Here is a 21,464-nt window from a genome sequence, read left to right as displayed (position 1 = left end):
ATCATAACTGACTGTGAAAAAGGTACTACATCTACCACCTTGCCACAACCACGTTTGGTTATCTGCTATCTTATTATACTGCAAACCCCATAAAGCATCGTTTTACAAGCTATGAACATCATCCATAGCATCCTGTCTCCTTTAGGGGAGAAAAATCGTACCCTGTGCCCTGCTGCTACACAACGAAGATACTGTTTTTTACTAAACTTTAGGCAAAAGGCCCATTGCAATGCCAAAACTATCTAAGACTCCATATAAAAGACCAAATGGCCTCACCCTATAGGTGTTACCTTTAATTTATTACTATACTGAAACCTCTAGTCTTTAGCAATTCCTGATGTAACTGTAGCTCATTCTAGGGTAACTGAGTCACTGACTCTAGCTACCTTACAACTGTGACCCTTCAATATTCTAGCTCTAGAGTTTTAAATCTTTACCTAGGATTTCCAAACTCTTTTGCAGTAATAGAACCCTGTTCTGGCATAACTGTACCAAAATAGAAACTATCTGCAACACCCTCATTATGGAGCACCACGGGGATGCATGCAGCTCTACACAATAATTCCATGTCGGTACTATAATCTGCAGCTTACAGAGTAGACATCGAGAACATTATATAGTTACTACGATACATCCTGACAGACTAGGTCTCCCAATCTCTTATCACTCTTGAATCTACTGATATTATAAACTTACTCTGACTTGGTCATCCACTGATGACTGCCAGCAGTAGTATCTTCACCCTTATCTAGGGCAACTGTACTTTCAAGACTCACTTTTATGTACTCATGCCTTGCACCACAATGGCACACTACTTAAACCCATACTGATAAAAATATAGTATTTCTTAGAGTACGCATTTCCATGGTAGACCTCAACACGTCTGCTGAATCTATTTCACATCACCATGTACTTCACAAAACTGAGGTGCTAAATTGAAGCACTCTTATACTAACCGAGGAATAACGCAGAATCTAGAAGCAAGGAATTACAGAAGAGGACGAAACAGAATCCTATACTTTGTATGTGACAACTCTAGGTATAAACTTTCCCATGAACCTAAAGCCTAAGCTCTGATACCACATTTGTCATGACCCAACCTATGGGTCGGACTGGCACTAGGACCTGGGCCGGCATAAAACCCTCAAGGCCCGTAGTAAGCCTTACTATTCCCAAACTCATGACTAGCCCATAATTTAGGCCCAACATGCATATAAAATAATTTAAATCAAACTATTATAATTTTATTTCGGGCCAACTTAACTCAATAATTATCAGAAACTAAAATTAGGGGAGCCCAGCTCAATCCTGTTACATCATTTACAAACTATTTAAAAATCATAAAAATTTTTGGTACAATTACACAACAACTTAAATTCATACAGTCCTTAACAAGATTAACGCTATTGTTAGTACATGCGGAGTTTTAAATTACAAATTTAGAGAATAATAATACAATTAAGTAATTATTAATAACCTGTGAGAAAAGAAGCAGGTTATTCTGAAAAAGGTCCCCTCCTGTAGCCTAGAAAAAAAATAGGGTGAACAAGAGTGAGCGTTCGACTCAGAGAGTAAAATACTAATTTTAAGTACAATTTCTATAGCTATCAAAAGCTAATGCATCCTAAAGAGTGGAATGCAACACCTTCATAGTTTTCATACAAATCACATCATATCAGCAAAAAGATAAATTTGGAGTACTCACGTACCCATATAATATTCAAACAGTACATATATGGGAGCTGATCCCCTATACAGCTCTCTTAATCTAACCTCTGTCAGCGAGTGTCTCTCAAGTCAAACTTTCGCTTAATAAATCAAATGCGGGGGCCAGCAAGATTATCTCGAGCTGTGCCTACCTCGGCTTATCCATAAAGAACCGGGTCCCAGCGAGTGTCTCTTAAGCTGCGTCTACCCGTCGTATCCATATCCAATACCACACACCACATGCACGCCAACGCACGCAGGCTGCTCCAAATTACAATAAACAACATCCATGGCATTTCATCAATTAAGAATGCAATATAAAATGTACCTAGTGTTTAACTACATAGATACATATTTATAAGTGATGCATGGGCATGCCTGAATATATAATACTATTGAAATTATAATTAAAATTAATATTTTACTCACAGTACACCAGAGACGATTGTAGAGGTTGGGTGAAGGAAGATGGTTAACCCTGATCACCTACATAATTTTATTGTGAATTTATTAGTGTTAATTCAATTAAAAATAAATATAAAGAGGCAAACACATCCTAATTTATGTCGAAAATTTGGCAGCATTTCCCCTATATCTAGGACATACCCAACCTGTAAAATAATTCAAATAACACTTCTAAACTCAACCCATATCTCATCATCATTATATAGCCCCTCCTTGGCCCTCCAAACTAGGCAATAATCACAACATCAGACAACTAAATTATAAGACTTCAAAACTAATATTTTTCAAAAACTATCCAAATTAACTTTAAAAATTCTATAAACTTGCCCCGCGGTCCTTAACAATATTATAAGGCTATTGCAAAAAGAATCATAGTTTTCTGATCATCCACGAATATTTTATAAATTTTATTCTAACTCAGTACAAGGCAAAAATTGAGCAATATAGAGTTCGGGTTTACCTATGTCAAACCTGACACTTGGAACGTGTCCAGAACATCTAAAAATGCTAGGATTGACTATAATATCGATCATGTTCTGAGACGAGTCGTCAGACAGCCGGATCTGGCTGAAAATGTCTTCCCAGCGCCGGTGAGCTATCCTCGATTTGATTGTACCTAAATTAATTCCAAATTTTGTTAATAATTATCATAAAATTATTTTTAAATTTTGAGAATCGAAAAAGTTCAAAAATCTCACCAAGCAATCTGGACTGTCCGATTATCGCCTTTTTCAAATGGTGTCCGATCAGAGCGGGACCGATCCTATCTCGAAGATTTCGCTGTCCTGAGTCCATTGGTGGTCTCAAATTTTTTGATCTGACAATCAGATCACCGGGAAAATGGCCGGAAAGCCACTGCTGCCACTTTCTGTCTCTTCTTTCTCTCTCTTCGTTTCTTGTCGGAAATTTCATCATTCCGGGCATGGCTGGTCAAAAAATTAAACTAGGTTAGTGGGGAGTTGATGGCAGCTTGGATCGCCGGTGTTGGTGGCCGGAATTGGCCGAAAAACAACCTGAATTTCTCTCTCTCTCTCTCTCTCTCTCTCTCTCTCTCTCTTCCTCCCCGCCGCTTGCTGCTGTGGCTGCCGCTGCCTGACGTCTTCCTAAGGTGGGGGAGTCCCACCGGCTCCTTGCAGGCGCTGGTGCTGGCCGACTAGAGGGAAAACGAGAGGGAGAAAGTGAGGGGGAGAGAGAGAAAGAGAAAAAAATTCAATTTTTTTTTAAAAAATTGCTGCAGTAGCAGCAGTTAACAGTGGGTGTAGCCCACTGCTACACTCCACTGTCACCTCTCAATTCTTTTTTTTTTTTTTGGTTATTACACATGCCACAAATTACAGGATGACCTGTTGGAATGTACAGAATTACATTGCTTATTAGAAATAGGAAATGAAGGAAAAGCATGAGAAAATGAAGAAGCATCAAGTATGTATAGCCTAGCATATTCTCTTCTAGTAGCTATTGTCTTCTTACTCCATTGATCCTGCAGAATATGTTTTGATGGGAAGAAAAAAACTATTATGTTAGTGGTTTGCAATAATTTGCTAATAGAGATGAGGTTATACTTGAAGGAAGGAACATATAATACATTTGTTAGGGTCATTTTGGGGTGTAAGGAAACAATAACTATGTGTGTAACGGGTTGTTTGGTACCATCAGGTAACATACAGGTGAAACGGTATTGGATTTGTCTATGTGAGAAAATAAGGATTTGTCTGAGGATATACACCAGTATCTACTATCCAGGTACCAATAGCATTATCATCTTTGCTAAAAAGACACCAATTCGATTCATTACCTGTAAAATTAGAGTAGCTGGTTGAACTTGACTCCATAACCATCTTTCTCTTCATATACTTGTCAATTTCTTGCTGGATCACATTTGACAGATTGTTGTTCCATGACAAGTGGTTAGATCCGATCAAAGAAGCACTTACCTGAGTCATATCGAGATGATTTGAACTCTGGAGACTGTAAAGATCTTCCATCTGATTAGTCGTAGTGGAAAAACATGCAAGAACACCATCTCCATGGCTGATCTGAACTTGTGATTAAATCTTTTGCTCCATAGATCTGTATGTAGCAATAATCCTTCAAATGCCACAGGAACGTGGCTCTGATACCATGAACGAAGAACAACAAAATAGAGATGAACAAAGTATAGAGGAAGAAAACTAAGAAGATTGGAGAGGAAAAAATATTCTCATTTGTCTAATTGAAATAACCGTCTGTTAGGGGTGGCAATTTTGGACACGACCGGCGAACACGATACGAAAATATAGGGTTTGGGTTAGGTTTATTCGTGTTCGTGTCGAATTCGTGTCGACCCATTTATGACACGGTTATAATCGTGTCATGTCACAGGTTAACCCGCTAACCCGACTTGACACGTTTATGATACGATTTACTATTCGTGTCACGTGTTAAATGGGTTAAGTCGTATCAAACCATGTTAAATGGGTTATTTCGTATTAAATGAGTCGTGTCGTGTTGAATATACCTAATACAATTTAATATTAATCATGTCGTATCATGTAACTCGTGTAATAAAAGGGTCGTGTTCATGTTTAAATTTTTGACACGATTTGTTAATCGTGTCGTGTTCGTATCGACCTTAATTGTATTCGTGTCGCATGTTGACACGACACGAACACGACCCATCAACCTGAATTGCCACCCCTACCGTCTGTACATGTTTATATACATGCAAGAAGAAACTAGAAGATTCTAGCTACTTGCTGAATTGAATAACTACTTACTAACAAATTTGATACTATTTAGTAACTACGCTAAACTAATAGTGAACTACAATATATTATATCACTAACTATTTCTTCTAATAACCATTATTAAGTTGTAATCAATACCATCAAAGTTTTAAAGTTGGTTGATTACAGAGAAAGATTTTTATTTTGTACAAGTTTCTTGATTTAGAAATCCCAACTTTAAAAAAATGAAAGATATTTAAAATAATAGTAAAACTCTCAAAACACTAATAACTAAGAACACAATCTAAAGCCATGGATTTTAATTAAGTAATATCCAATAAATAGTAAAAAAAAGCAAAGCCATAATGCATGCCCCTCAAATTCCCGATTTCTTCTACTGTTTTACCTTTTCTTATGGATTTTTTTTGCTGCTAATTTGTGACCTCAAGCTCATTTTAATCAAAGAATTAACCCTCATGAAAAAATCAACATCTTATAAATTAAATAATTCTCTGGCCCCCCCCCCCCCCAAAAAGGGCAAATTCTCAATTGTTCAACTTTAATTTAACTTACGAAATAAATAATTATGAAAATTCTAAATTAAAATTGTTACATTATTTAAGAAAAAATTTTACCCAAATGCATATTCGTAGATTAGATTATAAACATGAACATGAAGGTTTGATCACAGTATGTTCTTTTCTAAAGGGAAGGAATTTGTTTCTAAAAAAAAAATAAAGGGAAAGAATTTGGAAAATGCAAAATAAAATTAAAAAATACTATTAAAAATTTTGAAAAAAAAATATGGTACTGTAGTGCTACTGCTAAATTAACCAAACGTGGCATAGGACTCACTATTGTGGCATGCTATGATTGGAAAGCATAAAATAATAATAATAATAAGACATGATGGGCACTTGCAGCACACGTATTAACAGACTTTTCAAAAGACGCGGTTTTGTCTTCTCAACTGCCTGAGCACTTTAGCTCTCTCTCTCTCTCTCTCTCTCCCGTGCATCTGAAGGTTTCAAACTCCCTATTGAATCTTCTTGGCAGCCGGTGGCACAAAAAATAGCTTTTTTAGAGAGAGAAAGATTCATAAGGAAAATGACAAGCCATATCCATTATTGTTTCCTTCTCTTCTCTTCATTTTCTATTTAAAAAATCCTTCTTTCTCTTGATTTTTACATACCCTTCTTCTCTATTTTCATCTTCTAGATGCCCATCTGATCTTCTTTCTCTTGTCTCTTAAAAGAATTGATCTTTCTTGATTTATTTCAATCTATTTGACCCACATACCTTTCTTTTAACTTCTTTCTGTACAATTTGGCTCTTTATTTCACAGTTTCATTGCTTAATTTATTCTGGGTTTGCTTGTTTCCAGCCGTTCATTTTTCTCTCTATCAATAGATAGCCTTTTATATTCCTTGTCTTTTCTTTTTATTCTCGAGTGAAGAACTTAAATAGATTTGGGTTTTGATTTGGAGATTAAAAGATGATGAAGATGACAATGGAGGGAATGATGGATAAGGGAGTATTGGATGATATAATCAGGAGGCTATTGGATGGAAGAGGAGGCAAGCAGGTGCAGCTATCTGAGGGAGAGATCCGTCAATTATGTGTTAATGCACGCCAAATCTTCCTCTCTCAGCCTAATCTCCTTCAGATAAAAGCTCCCATTCGCATCTGTGGTCAGCACCTTTTTTCCCCTCCTAATGTAATAGCTTGATGTTGGTTAATCTTATTAGGCCATAATTTGATATTGTATGTGCCTTTTAATCTTTTTTTTTTTTAGGAATTTTTGGTTGGTTGACAAAGGACATGGGAAGTATATAATCTAGTTTCGTAATTTGTATGGAATGAGAATTGCTATGCATGATTGGCTATTTTATGATCTCACAATTGCATTTTAATTGTGGAAGGCATTGTAGTTGTAGCTTGGTATTGTAGGGTGAAGGTCGATTTTATTGGTTATTCTATTTGATAATTGATGAAGAAGATTGGTATGGTAAGTGTCAAGGTTAGTTCTTGATAATCACCATTATATATTTCAATTTTTCCTCCCCACATTTGGATTTGGTTGCGTGGACGCAATGTGTAGAATCAACCGTTGATGATGGAGAATTTCTACTATTGTTTGAGTCTTATTTTTCCTTCAAAAAGTTGCCACAGGAATAAACAATTCCAAAATTTCAAGTGCTTGCTTTGATATTTTGTTGGGTCAAATTGATTGGCTCTTACTCCTTTGGCACAGATGGAGCCTGTGTTTAGCCATAAGTGCAAAGATCCAAGATGCTGAAGGAAATCAACATGATTAGTTCTGAACTACTTTTGAATTTTTAATGGCCATATACAAAAAATTATTTGTAGTTGAGGCAACACAAAGAAGTTAACTGTCAATTTCTTCATTGCTTGTCAATAAACCATTTCATTTATTGAATAATTTAGATAATTTCAAGGAAATTACTACCTGAACTCCTAAACTTTATTACTGCTGATTGTATAGGACAGCAGGGACTAACCATATTTTAAATGCAAAAAGAAAAAGAGAAGTACATATATTATTTATCTCCTTATTCCTCCCTCTGTGCCTTTATGTTTGATATTTTTGGCTTGTTACAGGTGATATACATGGACAATATCAAGACCTCCTGAGGCTATTTGAGTATGGTGGCTTCCCTCCTTCTTGCAACTACCTCTTTCTTGGAGATTATGTTGATCGAGGGAAACAAAGTTTGGAGACCATATGTCTGCTTCTGGCCTACAAAATCAGATATCCTGACAAAATTTCTCTCTTGAGGGGAAATCATGAGGATGCAAAGATCAATCGGATATATGGGTTTTATGATGAGTGTAAAAGAAGATTCAACGTTAGGCTTTGGAAAATATTTACTGACTGCTTTAATTGTTTGCCTGTGGCTGCACTCATTGATGAGAAGATACTGTGTATGCATGGCGGCCTATCTCCAGAGTTGGAGAAAGTGGACCAAATAAGGGAAATTCAGAGGCCCACTGAAATTCCTGATAGTGGTCTTCTTTGTGATCTGCTCTGGTCTGATCCTGATGCCAAGGTTGAGGGCTGGTCAGACAGTGATCGAGGTGTTTCATGTACCTTTGGACCTGACCGTGTTGCGGAGTTTTTGGATAAGAATGACCTTGATCTCATTTGCCGAGGTCATCAGGTAACCAATTCTTTTATAAGCTAGCTTACTACGAATAAAATATGCTTAGTTGTATTCCTTTGCATCCAATACAAGTTGTTCTTAGCTTCCACGCATTTGTTTTCTTCAATTTTCTTGTTATAATCCCCTAGATTTGAGGTAGGGCGGGACCCTTGCCTGCAAATAATCCATAAGGAGGCCTTGTAGGTGGAAAGAAGTAGATCATGATGGGAGATGTCTCTCATAGATGTTGGTCACAAAAGGCTAATCTAAACTTGGACCATTTTTTATGGAAAACTTACCATGCGGGGTCCCCTTCTATGGTTTTGTTTTCTATTGCTTGAACTTTCTGGCAAGCAATCTTTTAATCTAATGAGAGATTCCTTTACTATAAAGTGTTCAAAACTGAAAATGTACTGTATCACATTAGCCCTTAACCCTACCAAACGATCAAAAGATTATGACAGATGTTCCCTCATTTTGGTGGTTGGTAATAGGTAACTTTAGCCATCATTTTGTGTGACAGACACTCAGAACAACTTCAACCACAACAACAGGTGTTTTATTGTATCAGGACTCGAGAACACAGTAATCACTAAATCCATTCCATACTAAAATTTTATGTTAAATTGCAGGTGGTGGAAGATGGATACGAGTTCTTTGCTAAACGAAGATTAGTCACAATATTTTCAGCTCCAAATTATGGGGGGGAGTTTGACAATGCTGGTGCTTTATTGAGTGTTGATGAATCTCTTGTATGTTCCTTTGAGATATTGAAGCCAGCTGCATCAGCAAGCAGTTCGAAATTGCCCCTTAAGAAGGTTATCATTTAAGATAATTATCTTTTGCCTGCCTTGTCTAACATGGCATGATTGACCTTTTCTTCCTCTTGAGAATTTCATAGTGGAAACCATCTGAGCCTTTTCTTGTCTTTGTCTAAACAGCCTCCTAAAATTGGAAATATCTGATATGGGACAAAGGCATTTTGGAGATTTCCAGTTTTGAATAGGAGATAGAGCAAGCTCACCTCATGCAACAGATTGAACTCTGTTACGGTGCAATCTTACAAGATGAGAAACGTATTCCCTCATTAAAGTAGCAGACGATTCAATTTGCAATGCAGATTAGTAGAGGGAAATTCTGTAAATCAAAAGCACTGGCTATCTTCTGGTTAGGAGCTGAAAATTTCGCACGGAACCCCATTCTATAACTTCCTGTTACCGCTCATTAGCATATGCTATCTACCGAATGAGAATAGCCCGCCTTGATTTTTGTTGAGTTTGTACTGAATACCGTGGTTTGCTCATGTAAGTCCTCTTGTTTACCTATTACCCATCCCAAAAAAAAAAAAAAAAAAAAAAAAAAAAGTTCATTTGCCGGCAGCATGGCTTGCATCAGATTGTACGTTTTCAAGCAACTTGCTTTTGATTCAAGTTTTCTTGCACAACCTGTAAATAACATGTCCCATGTTTAATAAAATCAAGCAACCAGGTTGTGGTTCAGGCTTGAAAGAGACTACCATACATTGAACAAAAATTTCTCATTTGAATGGGTGTAGCAATTGCCAGTAAGTTTCACAGATAGGATCATACTTGCACCGTCTGGACTCTGGAAGGTGCAGGGGTCAAGTTGTTGATCTCAGGTAAAAAATGGTGATGGAATCATCAGATACCCCAAACCTGTGGACTCCACTCAAATCCCACATGGGAAGTCCACAAGTTTGTTTCTGCTGTGCAGTTTGCATCCTACTGCAACCAATTATGTAATTAATCTTACACGCTGTTTGAATGGATCCACTAATTACTAGTTTGTCCAGACTACATAACTCATTAAGTTGGCTGCTGAGTTTTATATCTTTATATAGAGCATAACACCATGCCTATCACTTCTGAACACAAGTAAGAGAAAGCAAACCCAATTACCACCAAAATGCATTGGTTTGGGTAAGTGCAGAATGCTATATAACTCATGCATACCAGCATTTTCTTATGAACCAAGCTTTAGTTTGCCATCGAAAGATTGCAACACAGATCAAGACTTCATTGTCAACCCAAAATTAAAACCATGACAGTAGCATTGGGAAATGTAATTCAATTAACCAACATACTGTCGGTATCTAAGCAAATTCTTCAAAAAGGTTGGCAAAGAGCTACTTTATCTCACATCAAGAAAATTCTTTGGTATGAAACTCATCATGTTTACCATAAACGTTCTTGTACAATGGCACATAAATATCACCCTTGTATCTCTTTTCCACGTCCACAATCAGAGTTTGTTGGTCAATAAATGTTGTGAAGCAATGAAGACCTTGGTAGATGCCAGAATCATAGCTGCTAGTTTGGATCTGGAGCTGTAAAACATGTCGCATGTGTATGTATTAAGAACTATTGTTCAGAAGTAGAAAATGAAGAAAATTATTTATCTGGATTCCTACCAATTCCTGACTAAAAATCTAAAATTGAATTGGAGATTAGATGAGGATTCCTACTAATTATTTATCTGGATTCCTACAAATTCCAGACTACCAATTCCAAGTACTTGGATAAACAATTCTCGGACTGATTAAATCTGCTTTTTCCAATAAGGAAGAAAAAAAAGGAAAAGAATGACAAACTAATTCACATCACGACAATAGTTTTATCATTCACCTATAACATAAATTAACACATTGTCAAACTTACATTCAACAAGGCATTCATCTTCGATTTCCCTTCCTATTCCCTTGACTATCAGGAGATTTCTGGTTCATCTTGCCTTCCAGCTTCCTAGCTGTTCGTTGAATAGCTGCTAGCCTCTGGCGCTGGCTATAACTTTTCCTTTTGCTGCAAGGTTATACATATATTTCATTAAACAACAACACTAACACAATGGTATTAGAAAACCCAATCCTATAGCCATATAACAATAGGACAGATAAAAAAAAATAAATGGAATAACGCACAATGGAAAGCCAGTTAAGAGAAAGGTGTCTGCTATCCTATACGTTTGTGACATAATTCTATAATTTATCCGCTTCTCCAACTTATTGACTTCACAAAGAAACAAATTTGACATTTAATTTATTGCCCAGAGAAAAAGAATAAAGACTCAATCGGTTATGCCTCTAGTTTGGTCCCGTTGTACAATGGTAAGTTATGCTAGAGCTCACCAGGTTCAACAGCTGGCATCAACTTACTCCAACAAGTGAGTAAAAGAATGTGATCTCAGGACTTCTCACTTTCTCAGTTCTCACCCAAACACCAGAGGTCCTTATTGCCAAAAAACATATCTCCAACAAAACCAGCCACTTCTCCAACCAAACCTTTGTCTTTTAAGACAAATTTCAACAATAATTACTGAATTTTTAGTGTCCACGTTCAACACAGGTGTAAAGATATTAGTGCTCGCTTGAGGGAAAATTTTATCAAAATTTACGGCTACAATCCTAATTAAATAATCCCATTTTCCCCATCTGGATCCATTAGTGCTATATATAATGTGCTTTGAATTAATATTCTATTTTTGGATACTATGGAAATGATCATCTAACAAAATAAAAAATTTATTAAAAAAATAAAGCCAACAAGCAGACTATGAAACTTTGATAATATAAAGAAGGAAATGAGAAAGTGTTCCAACCTCAAAAACAACAACCCCGCAGTAAGAACCATCCCTCCCACTGCCCAAGAAACTTTTTCACTGAAAGGCATTTCCTGCATCCACTGCTGGAAATCTTTTAAAACCCCCAAGTTCCCAGCTTTCGGGGGCAAGTCAGAATGTGAAGCCCTCCACGACTCAGCAATAGAATCAAGACTGGCTCTACCACCATAGCAAGATGCCTCTTCTGTACCAATGTATGCATCTTCTGATGGTTTAACGGCAAAACCAGCAGAAAGGCAGAGCTCTGTGCCATTGGAGACCCATTCAGCAGCTTTACCGCAAACAAAGTCATTTACTCCACATGGTGCTAGAACCTGACAGGCAGAAACCCAATCATGATACTGATTATGTCAAGCATTGAAAAGAAAAACAGTTTAAAATTCAGTCTTTTCTTAATATATTATATCCACAAAACATAGAGTATCAGTGTCACTGGTTCTCAGTAACTGAACTTAGGGGAACTCAGAAAGCAACAGTTACTACAATAACTCTTGTCCCTGTAATGATACATTTCACTTCAAGTAATTAACAGTGAAACATAATGTAATCTGATAACTAAGTACGAGATTTCCATACCATACAGATCAGAAAGAATCTTACAGCAGCATAACCATGCCCTTAGATGAATTTCCAAATTTAGAAGTCGTGTGATTACACACCCACCTGTGTTTTCACATCCATGGAGAAGTAAGCATTAGCGCAAGCTTGATAGACTCTCCCACAAAAAGAAGAGCATATAAGAGGAATTCCAGGCTGAACACCAATCTGGGGATCACAGATGGAACATTCCAGTAATTCCCATAATTGCAAACATTCTTGGCTTGCCTCCCCAGTTGAAGCCAGTCTCCTAACAGACAGCAAAGCAGGATACGTCTGACCTACATCACAGCAAGTCTTTCTGCGAAACACCCTGCAAAGGGTCAAATCTTTGGAACCCTTACTTACCTTCTTTGGAGGTTTCCCTTCAGATGAAAATGGTGGAAATCGACCACCTTTGGAAATACACACTCCGTCATGTATTCCTGCATAGACAGAATAAAGGGACTTAAAATGATGGATGCATGATTGAGATATTTATGAGGAGAAGATGAAAGATAAATTTCCAGAACAGACAACAGCCATCTTGCACCTGAGCAATTGGCTCCCCAATCACCAAAGATTACCGAACTAAAACCATCAAATTTGAAGGAAAAATAAATAAATAAACTCATTTACATTACTATCACAAGGTTATCCAGGCCCAACAATCAGCTTTATCCAGCAAATGGGATACCAAACTTCATCACAACCCACAGTTTACAGAAACTGTAGAGGTTAAGAAAAATGCCTACGCTAAAAAAATACAGCATAAACATAACATAGATTCGAAGGAATTGCAAATCCCAGGCCAGTGTAAGTGCAGAAAGAATGATCTACTTAAGGATTGTATTCTATAAAATCCAGCTTTCTAATAACTACATGGCATATGGGATGTGCCACGTGATCTGAAAGAAGCTTAAATCCAGTCTCATCAAAACATTGCATCTCATCACAATTTTCCGTCCCTTCATATTCAAGCAATGCCCTTTCTTGATATTAAACAAGTCAAGAAAGAACTATTAGTGAAACTATGTGACTCCTTATTAATTTCTCCCTTTTGAAAATTAAAACAACACAGAGCATAACCTCTTTAATTTTCTCAGCCACCAAGCAAAAGGTAAGGCTAAACAAAAGACAAGATCAAGTGAAACACACCAATCCAGAAACAGGATAAATTTTCTAATTCTCATTTTCAAACCAGACCACGATTTTTTTTTTCCTACCCTATCCTAAATACATGAATTCTATCACTAAGAAAAGAAGAACGCAAGCAAGAATCAAGAGTAACCAAGGTAGAGCCTTAATAAAGAATTAGAAATAGAAAAATCTTTACCAAAGGAAAAAGAGACATGCAAATGAAGAAGGAGCAGAAGAATCAAAAACCCATAATCCCTTCTCTTCATTTTTAGTATTTTCTTGACCTTCTTCTTGTTGGAAACCCCATGCGCTACTGTGACTGATTACCGATACGCTCAGCGAAAGGTAAGATGGTCTACGCACACCCGATTGACTTCGAATTGGATCCGACGGCTTGAACCCGATTATAAGTTTTCTTGGGCCTAGGCCCAACTAAATGAAAACCTTAAGCTCGATCCAGGTTCATTTACCCAAACTGCTTTTGTTTTTGTTTTGCTACTAAATTTTTTTTAAATTAATAGAAAAAAACAATATTTTATAAAAATAAGTACTGAATTTTATTTTTTGTAACACCCCTAATTTTTAAATTTATTATTTTATAGATAAATATTAATATTTTATTTTATTTAAATTTTAGAAAATTATTTGAAATTTTTCGGATTTTCGAAATCGGGTTTGATTTCCCGAAAATATAAAACTTTGATGATTTTAAAAATTAATTTAAAGACCACGTGACAAAACTAAAAATATATTTGGAATCTACAAATTTTTTTGGGTTTTCTAGAATTTTTTTGAAATTTTTGGGCCTCGTTTTCGGTCCTAAGGCAGAGTAAAAATTCAAAATTTTGTATCCTGAATCAAACCGGTCAAATCAAACCGGACCGGTCGAATCGGATTGGTCCTTTTCTTTTTCTTCCTTCTTCTCCCTCGCGCGCCCGACCTCTCCTCCTTCCCTTCCCGTTTTCTCTCTCCTCCCTCACCCCCAGGCCGCGCCGCCGCCTCTCCAGCCACCCCACCTCGCCTGCACGCTGCCCCACCACCTCCCCACGGCCGGCCGACGCTCCAGGTGGCCGGAAAACGCGCGCGAAGAACACTCGATGCGCGCGCACCGTTTCGGCTTCCCGATCGAAATTCGGCCGATCCGACCACCGATTGGGCCGGGTCTTTATGTCAAACACCATCTACACCTCGAGAGCTTTCCATAGACACCAAGAACACCAAAGCTTCGCGGCAATATAAATTTCAAAATTTTCAGACACCGTTTTTCGATGGGTCCCATGAAACTTCGCAGTATTTTTCTGAGCATTAAATGAGTTCAGAAAATTCTATAAAAATTTTATACTAACCCCCGTGTTGTGGACTTCGTGTAGGTACCTTCAATTCGCGGAAATTCGATAGTTGTCCACGTCTGTGAATTTCCGACCAGACAGACCGGCTACCGAAAAAGTCTTGGAATTGGATCGAGATTTTGGCTACCCCACCATTGTTAGACGTCCCGAGCGCGTCCCCGGAGTCGGAATCGGCATAGGTAAACCCGAACCTTACTTTTTCTTAATTTTCTAGTGCTTAAATGAGATTAAAAAATCCATAAAATATTCATGGTAGCTCAGAAAATTATGATTATTTTTGCATTAGCCTAGTAATATTGCTAAGGATCGCGGGGCAAAGTTTTAGAATTTTTAGAGTTTACTTGGGTAGTTTTTGTAAAAAGGGTCAATTATAAGGACTAAACTGTAATTTTACATATTGTGATTGATGACTTTTTGAATGGGCCCAGGAGGGGCTGTGTGATATGATTAAGTTGTGGGTGTATGGTTGGTAGATATAGAAGTGTGTTTTAAACCCATTTGCAGGTTGGGTAGCTCCTAGGTATAGGGAAGACTCTGCCAGATTTTCGACAAAACTTATAACGTCTTTGGTCTTTTTTTTTTAGTTTGTATTGAGTCAAATTTATTAAATAATTGTAATAAAATTTTTAGGTGAGCCGGAACAGCCTTCTTCCTCTGCCTAGCCGCCACAGTGACTGTTGTCAAGTCTATGAGTAAAGTATTAATTTTAATTGTAATTTCGATATTATTATATGTTTAAGCATGCCCATGCATCACTTATATGTATATATCTATGTAGTTAAACCCTAGGCACGTTTTATGTTGCATTCACAACTGTTAAATTGCCATGGATGTTGTTGTGGTAATTTGAAGTAGTGTGCTTGCGTTAGCGTGCGTGTGATGTGGTGTTGGCTATAGATAGGACGGGTAGACATAACTTGAGATCTTCGCTGGGACCCGGTTCTTCAGGGTAGACATGGCTTGAGTTCTTCGCTGGGACCCCGATTTGATTATTTAAGTGGAAGTCCGAGCTGAGTTCTTCGCTGGCACAGGTTGGATTAAGAGAGCTGTATAGGGGATCAGCTCTCATATATGTATTGTTTGACATTATCGGGTATGTGAGTGATCCAAATTACCTTTTTGCTGTTATGATGTGAAAATATTGCCGATATTGCATTTCACTCTAAAGGGTGCATTAGCTTTAGATAGCTATAGAGATTATGGTTAAATTTGATATTTTACTCTCTGAGTCGAACGCTTACTCCTGTTCATTATTTTTTAGGCTACAGGAAGATTATTGTTGTGGTTAACCTACTTTTCTCCTTCGCAGGTTGTTTATTAATATTTGTGTAATTCTGTTAACTCCTAAAATTTTCACATGTGTTAGACATATTTATTTGATTTGGGTCTGTAATATAAATTGTCATGTTGGACCAGTAAACTTATTACTATATGCATGTTTGTTAGACTGGATGAGGGAGCTGAGCTCCCATTTATTTTTATGTTGTTATGAATATGTGGAGGGTGAGCTGAGCTCCCAAATTGATTATATATTATGTTTACAGGTCGGGTGAGTCAAAAACTCCCCGTTGAAAGATCCACTTTATGGCCGGACTCTGTCCGGTTGAATTCTTGAAATTAGGCCCAAATGAGCCTTAGAGTTGGGTTAAGGAATAGTTAGGCTTACTACGGACCTCAGGGGCTTTAGGCTGGCCTAGGTCTTAGTGCCGGTTCGACCCATAGATCGGGTCGTGACACTTTTTTATTTCTCATATAAATATATCTTTTTTTGCTATTATTTTTCATTGTAAATAAAATCATATTTATTAAAATTAATGAGCATTAGAATTTAGAAGTCCCATATTTAAATATTTGATTTTTTCTAACGAATGCAACGTTGCACTTGTTAATATTCATTAAATATAATTATTTATTACTAATTTTAAATAAGTAAAAAAATATATTTTTTATCTAATGTTGCTCCATTTTTATGTAATATTATATATATTTCTATGTGATATTTATAATTTTAAATGTAAAATTAATAATAAATAAATATATTTAATAAATTTTAACAAGTGTAGTATCATACTCATTAAGAAAACAACTAAATGTTAAATGGCCTATTCCATTTATTTTACAAAAAGAGTTACGCCCGCTGGAAATATTTAAATTATTTTAATAAATAATAATAGGTAAAAATCTCTATAATTTTTTTTTTCAATCAACTTATTTATAAAGTATTTTATTTAAATTGTAATTTGAATTGTTGATATTATTATCCATTCGAATTGCCGCCCAAATGATTAACCTTCAAAATTAAGACGAATAATAATTATCCCTAAAAATAGGGTCAGAATATAGAAGATTAATGCACAGAGTCCCCCACTTGTCTAGCTTACTGCTAGTTAATAGAGGAAGCTCTACTATTCAAAATAAGGAAAACTTTATAGACTGGCAAGCATCTATGGTGAAAGTGAAAAATTATTCAGTATAATTATTGTTTATATAAGTATAATAAGTGAATTTTCATCATTGATTATAATATCATATAAAAACAATCATAATTAATTTTCCTTATATAATAGTGATTATATTCTATAATTGAATCTTCATTTCTAAAATCACTAAAACTGGTCAATATATATATATAATTGGAGAAAATTTGAGAACAGTGTAAAAATATATTTAATGAAGAGCAAAATAAAAATTCTAACAAAATGATTTTATTTTCAAACTTTTACATATTAACTTACATTTTTCTTGTTATTTAGATAATATTTGATTCAATCATTTAGTGTTAACTATTCAATTTAAAATATAATTTTTTTCATAAATAAATTTAAGAATAAATGGTTAATTGTATAATTATTTTATATACTTTTTTTTACTTATTAAATATATATATATATATATATCATGATATTTTAAAAAATTATTAAAATAATATAATTTTTTTATTTGATTAAAAATTAATTTTCATATAAATAAATAAATCATCACTGAAAAAAATTATTTATTTTAAGTTTTTTTTTTTTTTACTTATATAATCCATCGAAGAATAATTTCTCTCGAATTTTAGAAGGCTAATGTATTTAGAAGATTCGACTTAATCAAAACTTAAATGAACGCAGTGAAGGAATTAAATTTACCAATAATTAATGTGGGCAACTTCACCCGGTAACGAGCTTCCAACTTGCCCGTATGATTCCATTATATGACGCAGAGAGAGAGCCCACCCTATTAATTAATGATGGCTCTACCATACCAACACCCATCCGGATCCCTCACTTAGATCCTTTGTTTTGCCTTAAGCAGGCACGTTCCCCTTTCCCCCAAACAAAAATGTGAAGACAACGAAGAGCGAAAACCACACAAACCATGAACTAGAATTAATGAAAGCTATATACACATCAAAAACTACATTACCACACGATCTCATTACAACCCATCCCACGCACCATCACTAAAGGCTTAAGATCCGAAACACCGCTACAACACAATAACAATAACACTTGTGCATACCATACAAGCTTCGGTACCATATATCCAAATGTCTTGGCCTTTGCTACCCATAAAATATTACATAAGCCGGATAACGGTCTAAGAGTCGTCGTCTCATCTTTCACACGTCGTAAGGACGAGGAGGACTCCTGGGTCCAACCTCGCTTGCCTTCTCGTATGCATCCGATATTGATCTTCTTCGAAACCGAAAGGACTCTTTGCCTCCTTTAATACCAAAATAAATTAAGCAGCTCTTAAGCATATCTAATCGTCTCAAACAAAGTGAATACAAATACATGCAGCATAATTGCTCGGCAAAAAAGTATATGGATATACTTTCAAATGGCACGCAAGTACAATCAAACCACACATAACAAAAGAAACTACTACTTGTGCTAGCTAAACATGCAGGGTTTCCTAGTGTATCATCCACGCTATTATCTACTGGTCTCATTTTCCATTTTAATTACTTTAACAGGAGTAAAACAGCTTATACAAGGCAAGTACACAACCCATTTGCCACACTATCGGTAAACACAAAGCAAATTACAAGTTCCATTAAGATTAGAGAAGCATCATCACTTGCCATCTCAACAAATCAATAGAAAATTTTCAATTTTTGGCTTTGCTTAGGGTATGCAAGGCAAAATCGACTACTACAGAAGCCTGCTTGTGATAACTAAATTTGGGTAAATTAGTTCACACTCCAAAGTAATTTGTTCAAGATAATTTCATATAAAATCAACAGGGTTACCCCTCTTTTAAAATATTGTTTAAGATCATAATAATCATGATAAAATCATACTTGGGTTAAATTAACAAATCTAGTAACCATATTTGGGTAAGCATGTATGGTTATCCTGTGCTGGCCAATACCCATGCATAAATGTACGTCAACAACGACCTAAAATGTCATTATCCAAAGCGGCAAAAGCAATAATTCACCTAAATAAAGGAATTCAATTATCATTCCATTATCCAATTGCCAGGCGGACCAACACCGCTAAATGACAGAATTAACCTCACTCTTGGCGCTAAGCTAGCTACTTACTCTTGGCCATTTCTAGAAAACGCCCATTTCCAGTATCTTAGGAGAGGTCATTTTAGGCATTTGGTAAAAAGACGGGCATAATTATCATTCGATTAGATCGAAGGCAAACCTTACCAGAAAAGGGGGATACCGGAGGAGTAGAGCCGGCGGGTGAAACCGGTGGAGAACCGTTCTGGTACCCAGGCGGTTTTACTATCATGATACTGCGCGTAACTCTCGTCACCTCCTCTGATGCATCCTCACCGTACGATCTCGCGTTTCGACCATCGGATTCTGATCCACAACGAAAGAAGAAGTTAGAATCTAGACCCACGAACGACACAGAAATATATTATCGCCGTTTAGCCAAAACGATCTTTTTTTTTTTTGGGTTTTTGGATAGTAACCAAAACGATCCATTTGATGATGGTCTTCAAAAACTTTATACTGCATGTACTCTTGGCTAAAATAATCATCCCTACGATATAATATTGTAGCATTAAGAATTAATAGCTTATCGGCGAAAAAAAAAGTTAACAATCACTGGATAATTGCAATAACTGTTACGAGAAGTGAATCAGCAATCCAAAAACTCATCTAAACGAGAATTTTGAAGCTCGATCAAGCTGAGCTCTCGATTGAAGTGAATTCAAGTTATGCGATTTTGATAGATAGTTCTATAAACTTTCCGTTTTGCAAATTTAACGTCCTATATATCATCCGCCGCCGTGGGCCTAAGTTAGCAAAAACGCTTGCATACCCTTGCCGGAGGATGACCGAAAGTTGAAGGTGGAATGCTTCCGCAGCTTGCCGAGGCCGTTATCCGGTCGAGGCCCCGCAACGGTTTCGTCCCACAGCTGGTCAAGAAGACCCATGGCGCAAATTAACGGGAATCTGCAACGATCTAAGCAGAAAAAGCAGTGCACGTTAAGACCTCACTACCCAGCATAGAATCGATGAGCCCGCCACTTGAGCGGTGAAGTCTTTTAACAAAGGTTGAGGCGTTAAAGTCCGAACAAGTCTTTTGTGTAGATGTGTATCTGATCCGTCGATTGAGATCTCGTATTGTGGAGTGACGTGGCACGTGGATCGAGAACCACGTATGTTGGGATAAGATCAATGTGACATGTGGGGTTCGCAAAGATACAAATAGATGACTGACACGTGACCATGAAGAGACCTCTCACGTGACAGGTAAGGAAATGTTATCAGTTTTAGCCTATTTTTTTTGTGGAGCGTAGAGTTGTATATTTTTGCGAGCTGTCTGAGACTGGTTTGATAAAATTTTAATCTAATTTAATTCATAGAGGAAATGAGTGGAGTTTGAGTTCGGTTATTAACATTGTTTAATAAATTAAATGAATTTAAATTTAATAATATTTGAGTAGTTAAAATTTATGAATTAATTTAGGTCATAAATAGTTTCATTAAATAAGTTTGTTAATAAATTTATTCATAAAAATATTTATATTAATTATTATATTTTATTATAAATATTTATTATTTTATTTAAAAGGATTTTAAATATAATATATAATTTAAAATTATGATATAATTAATCGGTATATTATATTTATTAAATATAATTATTTATAATTTAAATTTATTTTTTATGAAAATTATGTTATTTTTTAAATAACAGCTAATTAAAATTTATGTAATTTCAACTTATAACTATAAATCTAAAATTTATTCGGTAAATAATTTGAGATATTTGAGACTCAATTCAATAAAAAAATTTAATTTAACTCGATTTAAAATAATAAATTAAATTTTTTATTGGATTTAAAAATTAACTAATTGACTGAGACTCAATTATGAACTGAATTAATTAACTAAAACTCAGTTACAAGTTTTTAAAATGAATCAAATTTGAAACTCGTAAATATTTAGCTTGAGTTCAACAAATGTTAAACGTGAGTTTGAAAAAATTTTAATGAATCAAACCTGAACTTTTTAAAATTTGATTCAACTTGGTTTGTTTACATCTCTAGTTGAGATAAATTAAGCCACAATCTAACTTAAAATAAAAATTAATTTATTTTGATTTAAAATTAAGATTAATTAAGTTTTAATTAGTCATAATTACATGAAATATGAACGAAATTGACGAGTTTGATTAATCAAATTTTACATTAAAATTAAAATTTTCTAAAAATAACAAAAAAAAATAAAATATTCAAACATAAAATTAATGAAAATTAACATT

The 21,464-nt window shown here is 35.6% G+C and overlaps 3 protein-coding genes across 3 annotated transcripts; 1 reads left to right on the top strand and 2 right to left on the bottom strand.

Annotated features, from left to right (window-relative positions):
- The first annotated feature begins 5,872 nt into the window (after positions 1–5,872).
- LOC131178763 (serine/threonine-protein phosphatase PP1-like) lies at positions 5,873–9,574 on the top strand. Its single transcript, XM_058144555.1, has 4 exons — positions 5,873–6,568; positions 7,500–8,059; positions 8,674–8,859; positions 8,983–9,574. The coding sequence occupies exons 1-4, from the start codon at positions 6,373–6,375 to the stop codon at positions 9,004–9,006; spliced, it is 966 nt and encodes a 321-aa protein (XP_058000538.1). The 5' UTR covers positions 5,873–6,372; the 3' UTR covers positions 9,007–9,574.
- A 481-nt stretch (positions 9,575–10,055) lies between these two features.
- Positions 10,056–13,765, bottom strand: LOC110639281 (folate-binding protein 1). Its single transcript, XM_021790163.2, has 5 exons — positions 13,590–13,765; positions 12,341–12,699; positions 11,657–11,991; positions 10,720–10,860; positions 10,056–10,388 (listed from the first exon to the last, which is right to left on the bottom strand). Exons 1-4 carry the CDS (start codon positions 13,657–13,659, stop codon positions 10,734–10,736), a joined length of 891 nt encoding a protein of 296 aa, XP_021645855.1. The 5' UTR covers positions 13,660–13,765; the 3' UTR covers positions 10,056–10,388; positions 10,720–10,733.
- A 4,318-nt stretch (positions 13,766–18,083) lies between these two features.
- Positions 18,084–20,262, bottom strand: LOC110639308 (dormancy-associated protein homolog 3). The gene is made up of 3 exons (XM_021790198.2): positions 20,016–20,262; positions 19,391–19,549; positions 18,084–18,450 (listed from the first exon to the last, which is right to left on the bottom strand). Exons 1-3 carry the CDS (start codon positions 20,128–20,130, stop codon positions 18,347–18,349), a joined length of 378 nt encoding a protein of 125 aa, XP_021645890.1. The 5' UTR covers positions 20,131–20,262; the 3' UTR covers positions 18,084–18,346.
- Between the last annotated feature and the right edge of the window lie 1,202 nt (positions 20,263–21,464).

The sequence above is a fragment of the Hevea brasiliensis genome, chromosome 3, assembly GCF_030052815.1.
Source record: "Hevea brasiliensis isolate MT/VB/25A 57/8 chromosome 3, ASM3005281v1, whole genome shotgun sequence".
Taxonomy (NCBI): domain Eukaryota; kingdom Viridiplantae; phylum Streptophyta; class Magnoliopsida; order Malpighiales; family Euphorbiaceae; genus Hevea; species Hevea brasiliensis.
The sequence above is the reverse complement of the archived record's forward strand: the minus strand, read 5'-3'. Positions and strand labels throughout refer to the sequence as shown.

What these genes read in the sequence shown, in the direction of transcription:
- LOC110639281 (XM_021790163.2), bottom strand. Translation starts at nt 13,659, where the DNA reads ATGAAGAGAAGGGATTATGGGTTTTTGATTCTTCTGCTCCTTCTTCAT. An exon ending in GCATGTCTCTTTTTCCTTTG is followed by an intron (nt 12,700 to 13,589) that starts GTAAAGATTTTT and finishes CTGTCTATGCAG; the next exon opens with GAATACATGACGGAGTGTGT. An exon ending in CCATGGATGTGAAAACACAG is followed by an intron (nt 11,992 to 12,340) that starts GTGGGTGTGTAA and finishes TCTGCCTGTCAG; the next exon opens with GTTCTAGCACCATGTGGAGT.
- LOC131178763 (XM_058144555.1), top strand. Translation starts at nt 6,373, where the DNA reads ATGATGAAGATGACAATGGAGGGAATGATGGATAAGGGAGTATTGGAT. An exon ending in TCATTTGCCGAGGTCATCAG is followed by an intron (nt 8,060 to 8,673) that starts GTAACCAATTCT and finishes GTTAAATTGCAG; the next exon opens with GTGGTGGAAGATGGATACGA. An exon ending in CGAAATTGCCCCTTAAGAAG is followed by an intron (nt 8,860 to 8,982) that starts GTTATCATTTAA and finishes TTGTCTAAACAG; the next exon opens with CCTCCTAAAATTGGAAATAT.
- LOC110639308 (XM_021790198.2), bottom strand. Translation starts at nt 20,130, where the DNA reads ATGGGTCTTCTTGACCAGCTGTGGGACGAAACCGTTGCGGGGCCTCGA. An exon ending in TCGGTCATCCTCCGGCAAGG is followed by an intron (nt 19,550 to 20,015) that starts GTATGCAAGCGT and finishes GTTGTGGATCAG; the next exon opens with AATCCGATGGTCGAAACGCG. An exon ending in TCCGGTATCCCCCTTTTCTG is followed by an intron (nt 18,451 to 19,390) that starts GTAAGGTTTGCC and finishes TTGGTATTAAAG; the next exon opens with GAGGCAAAGAGTCCTTTCGG.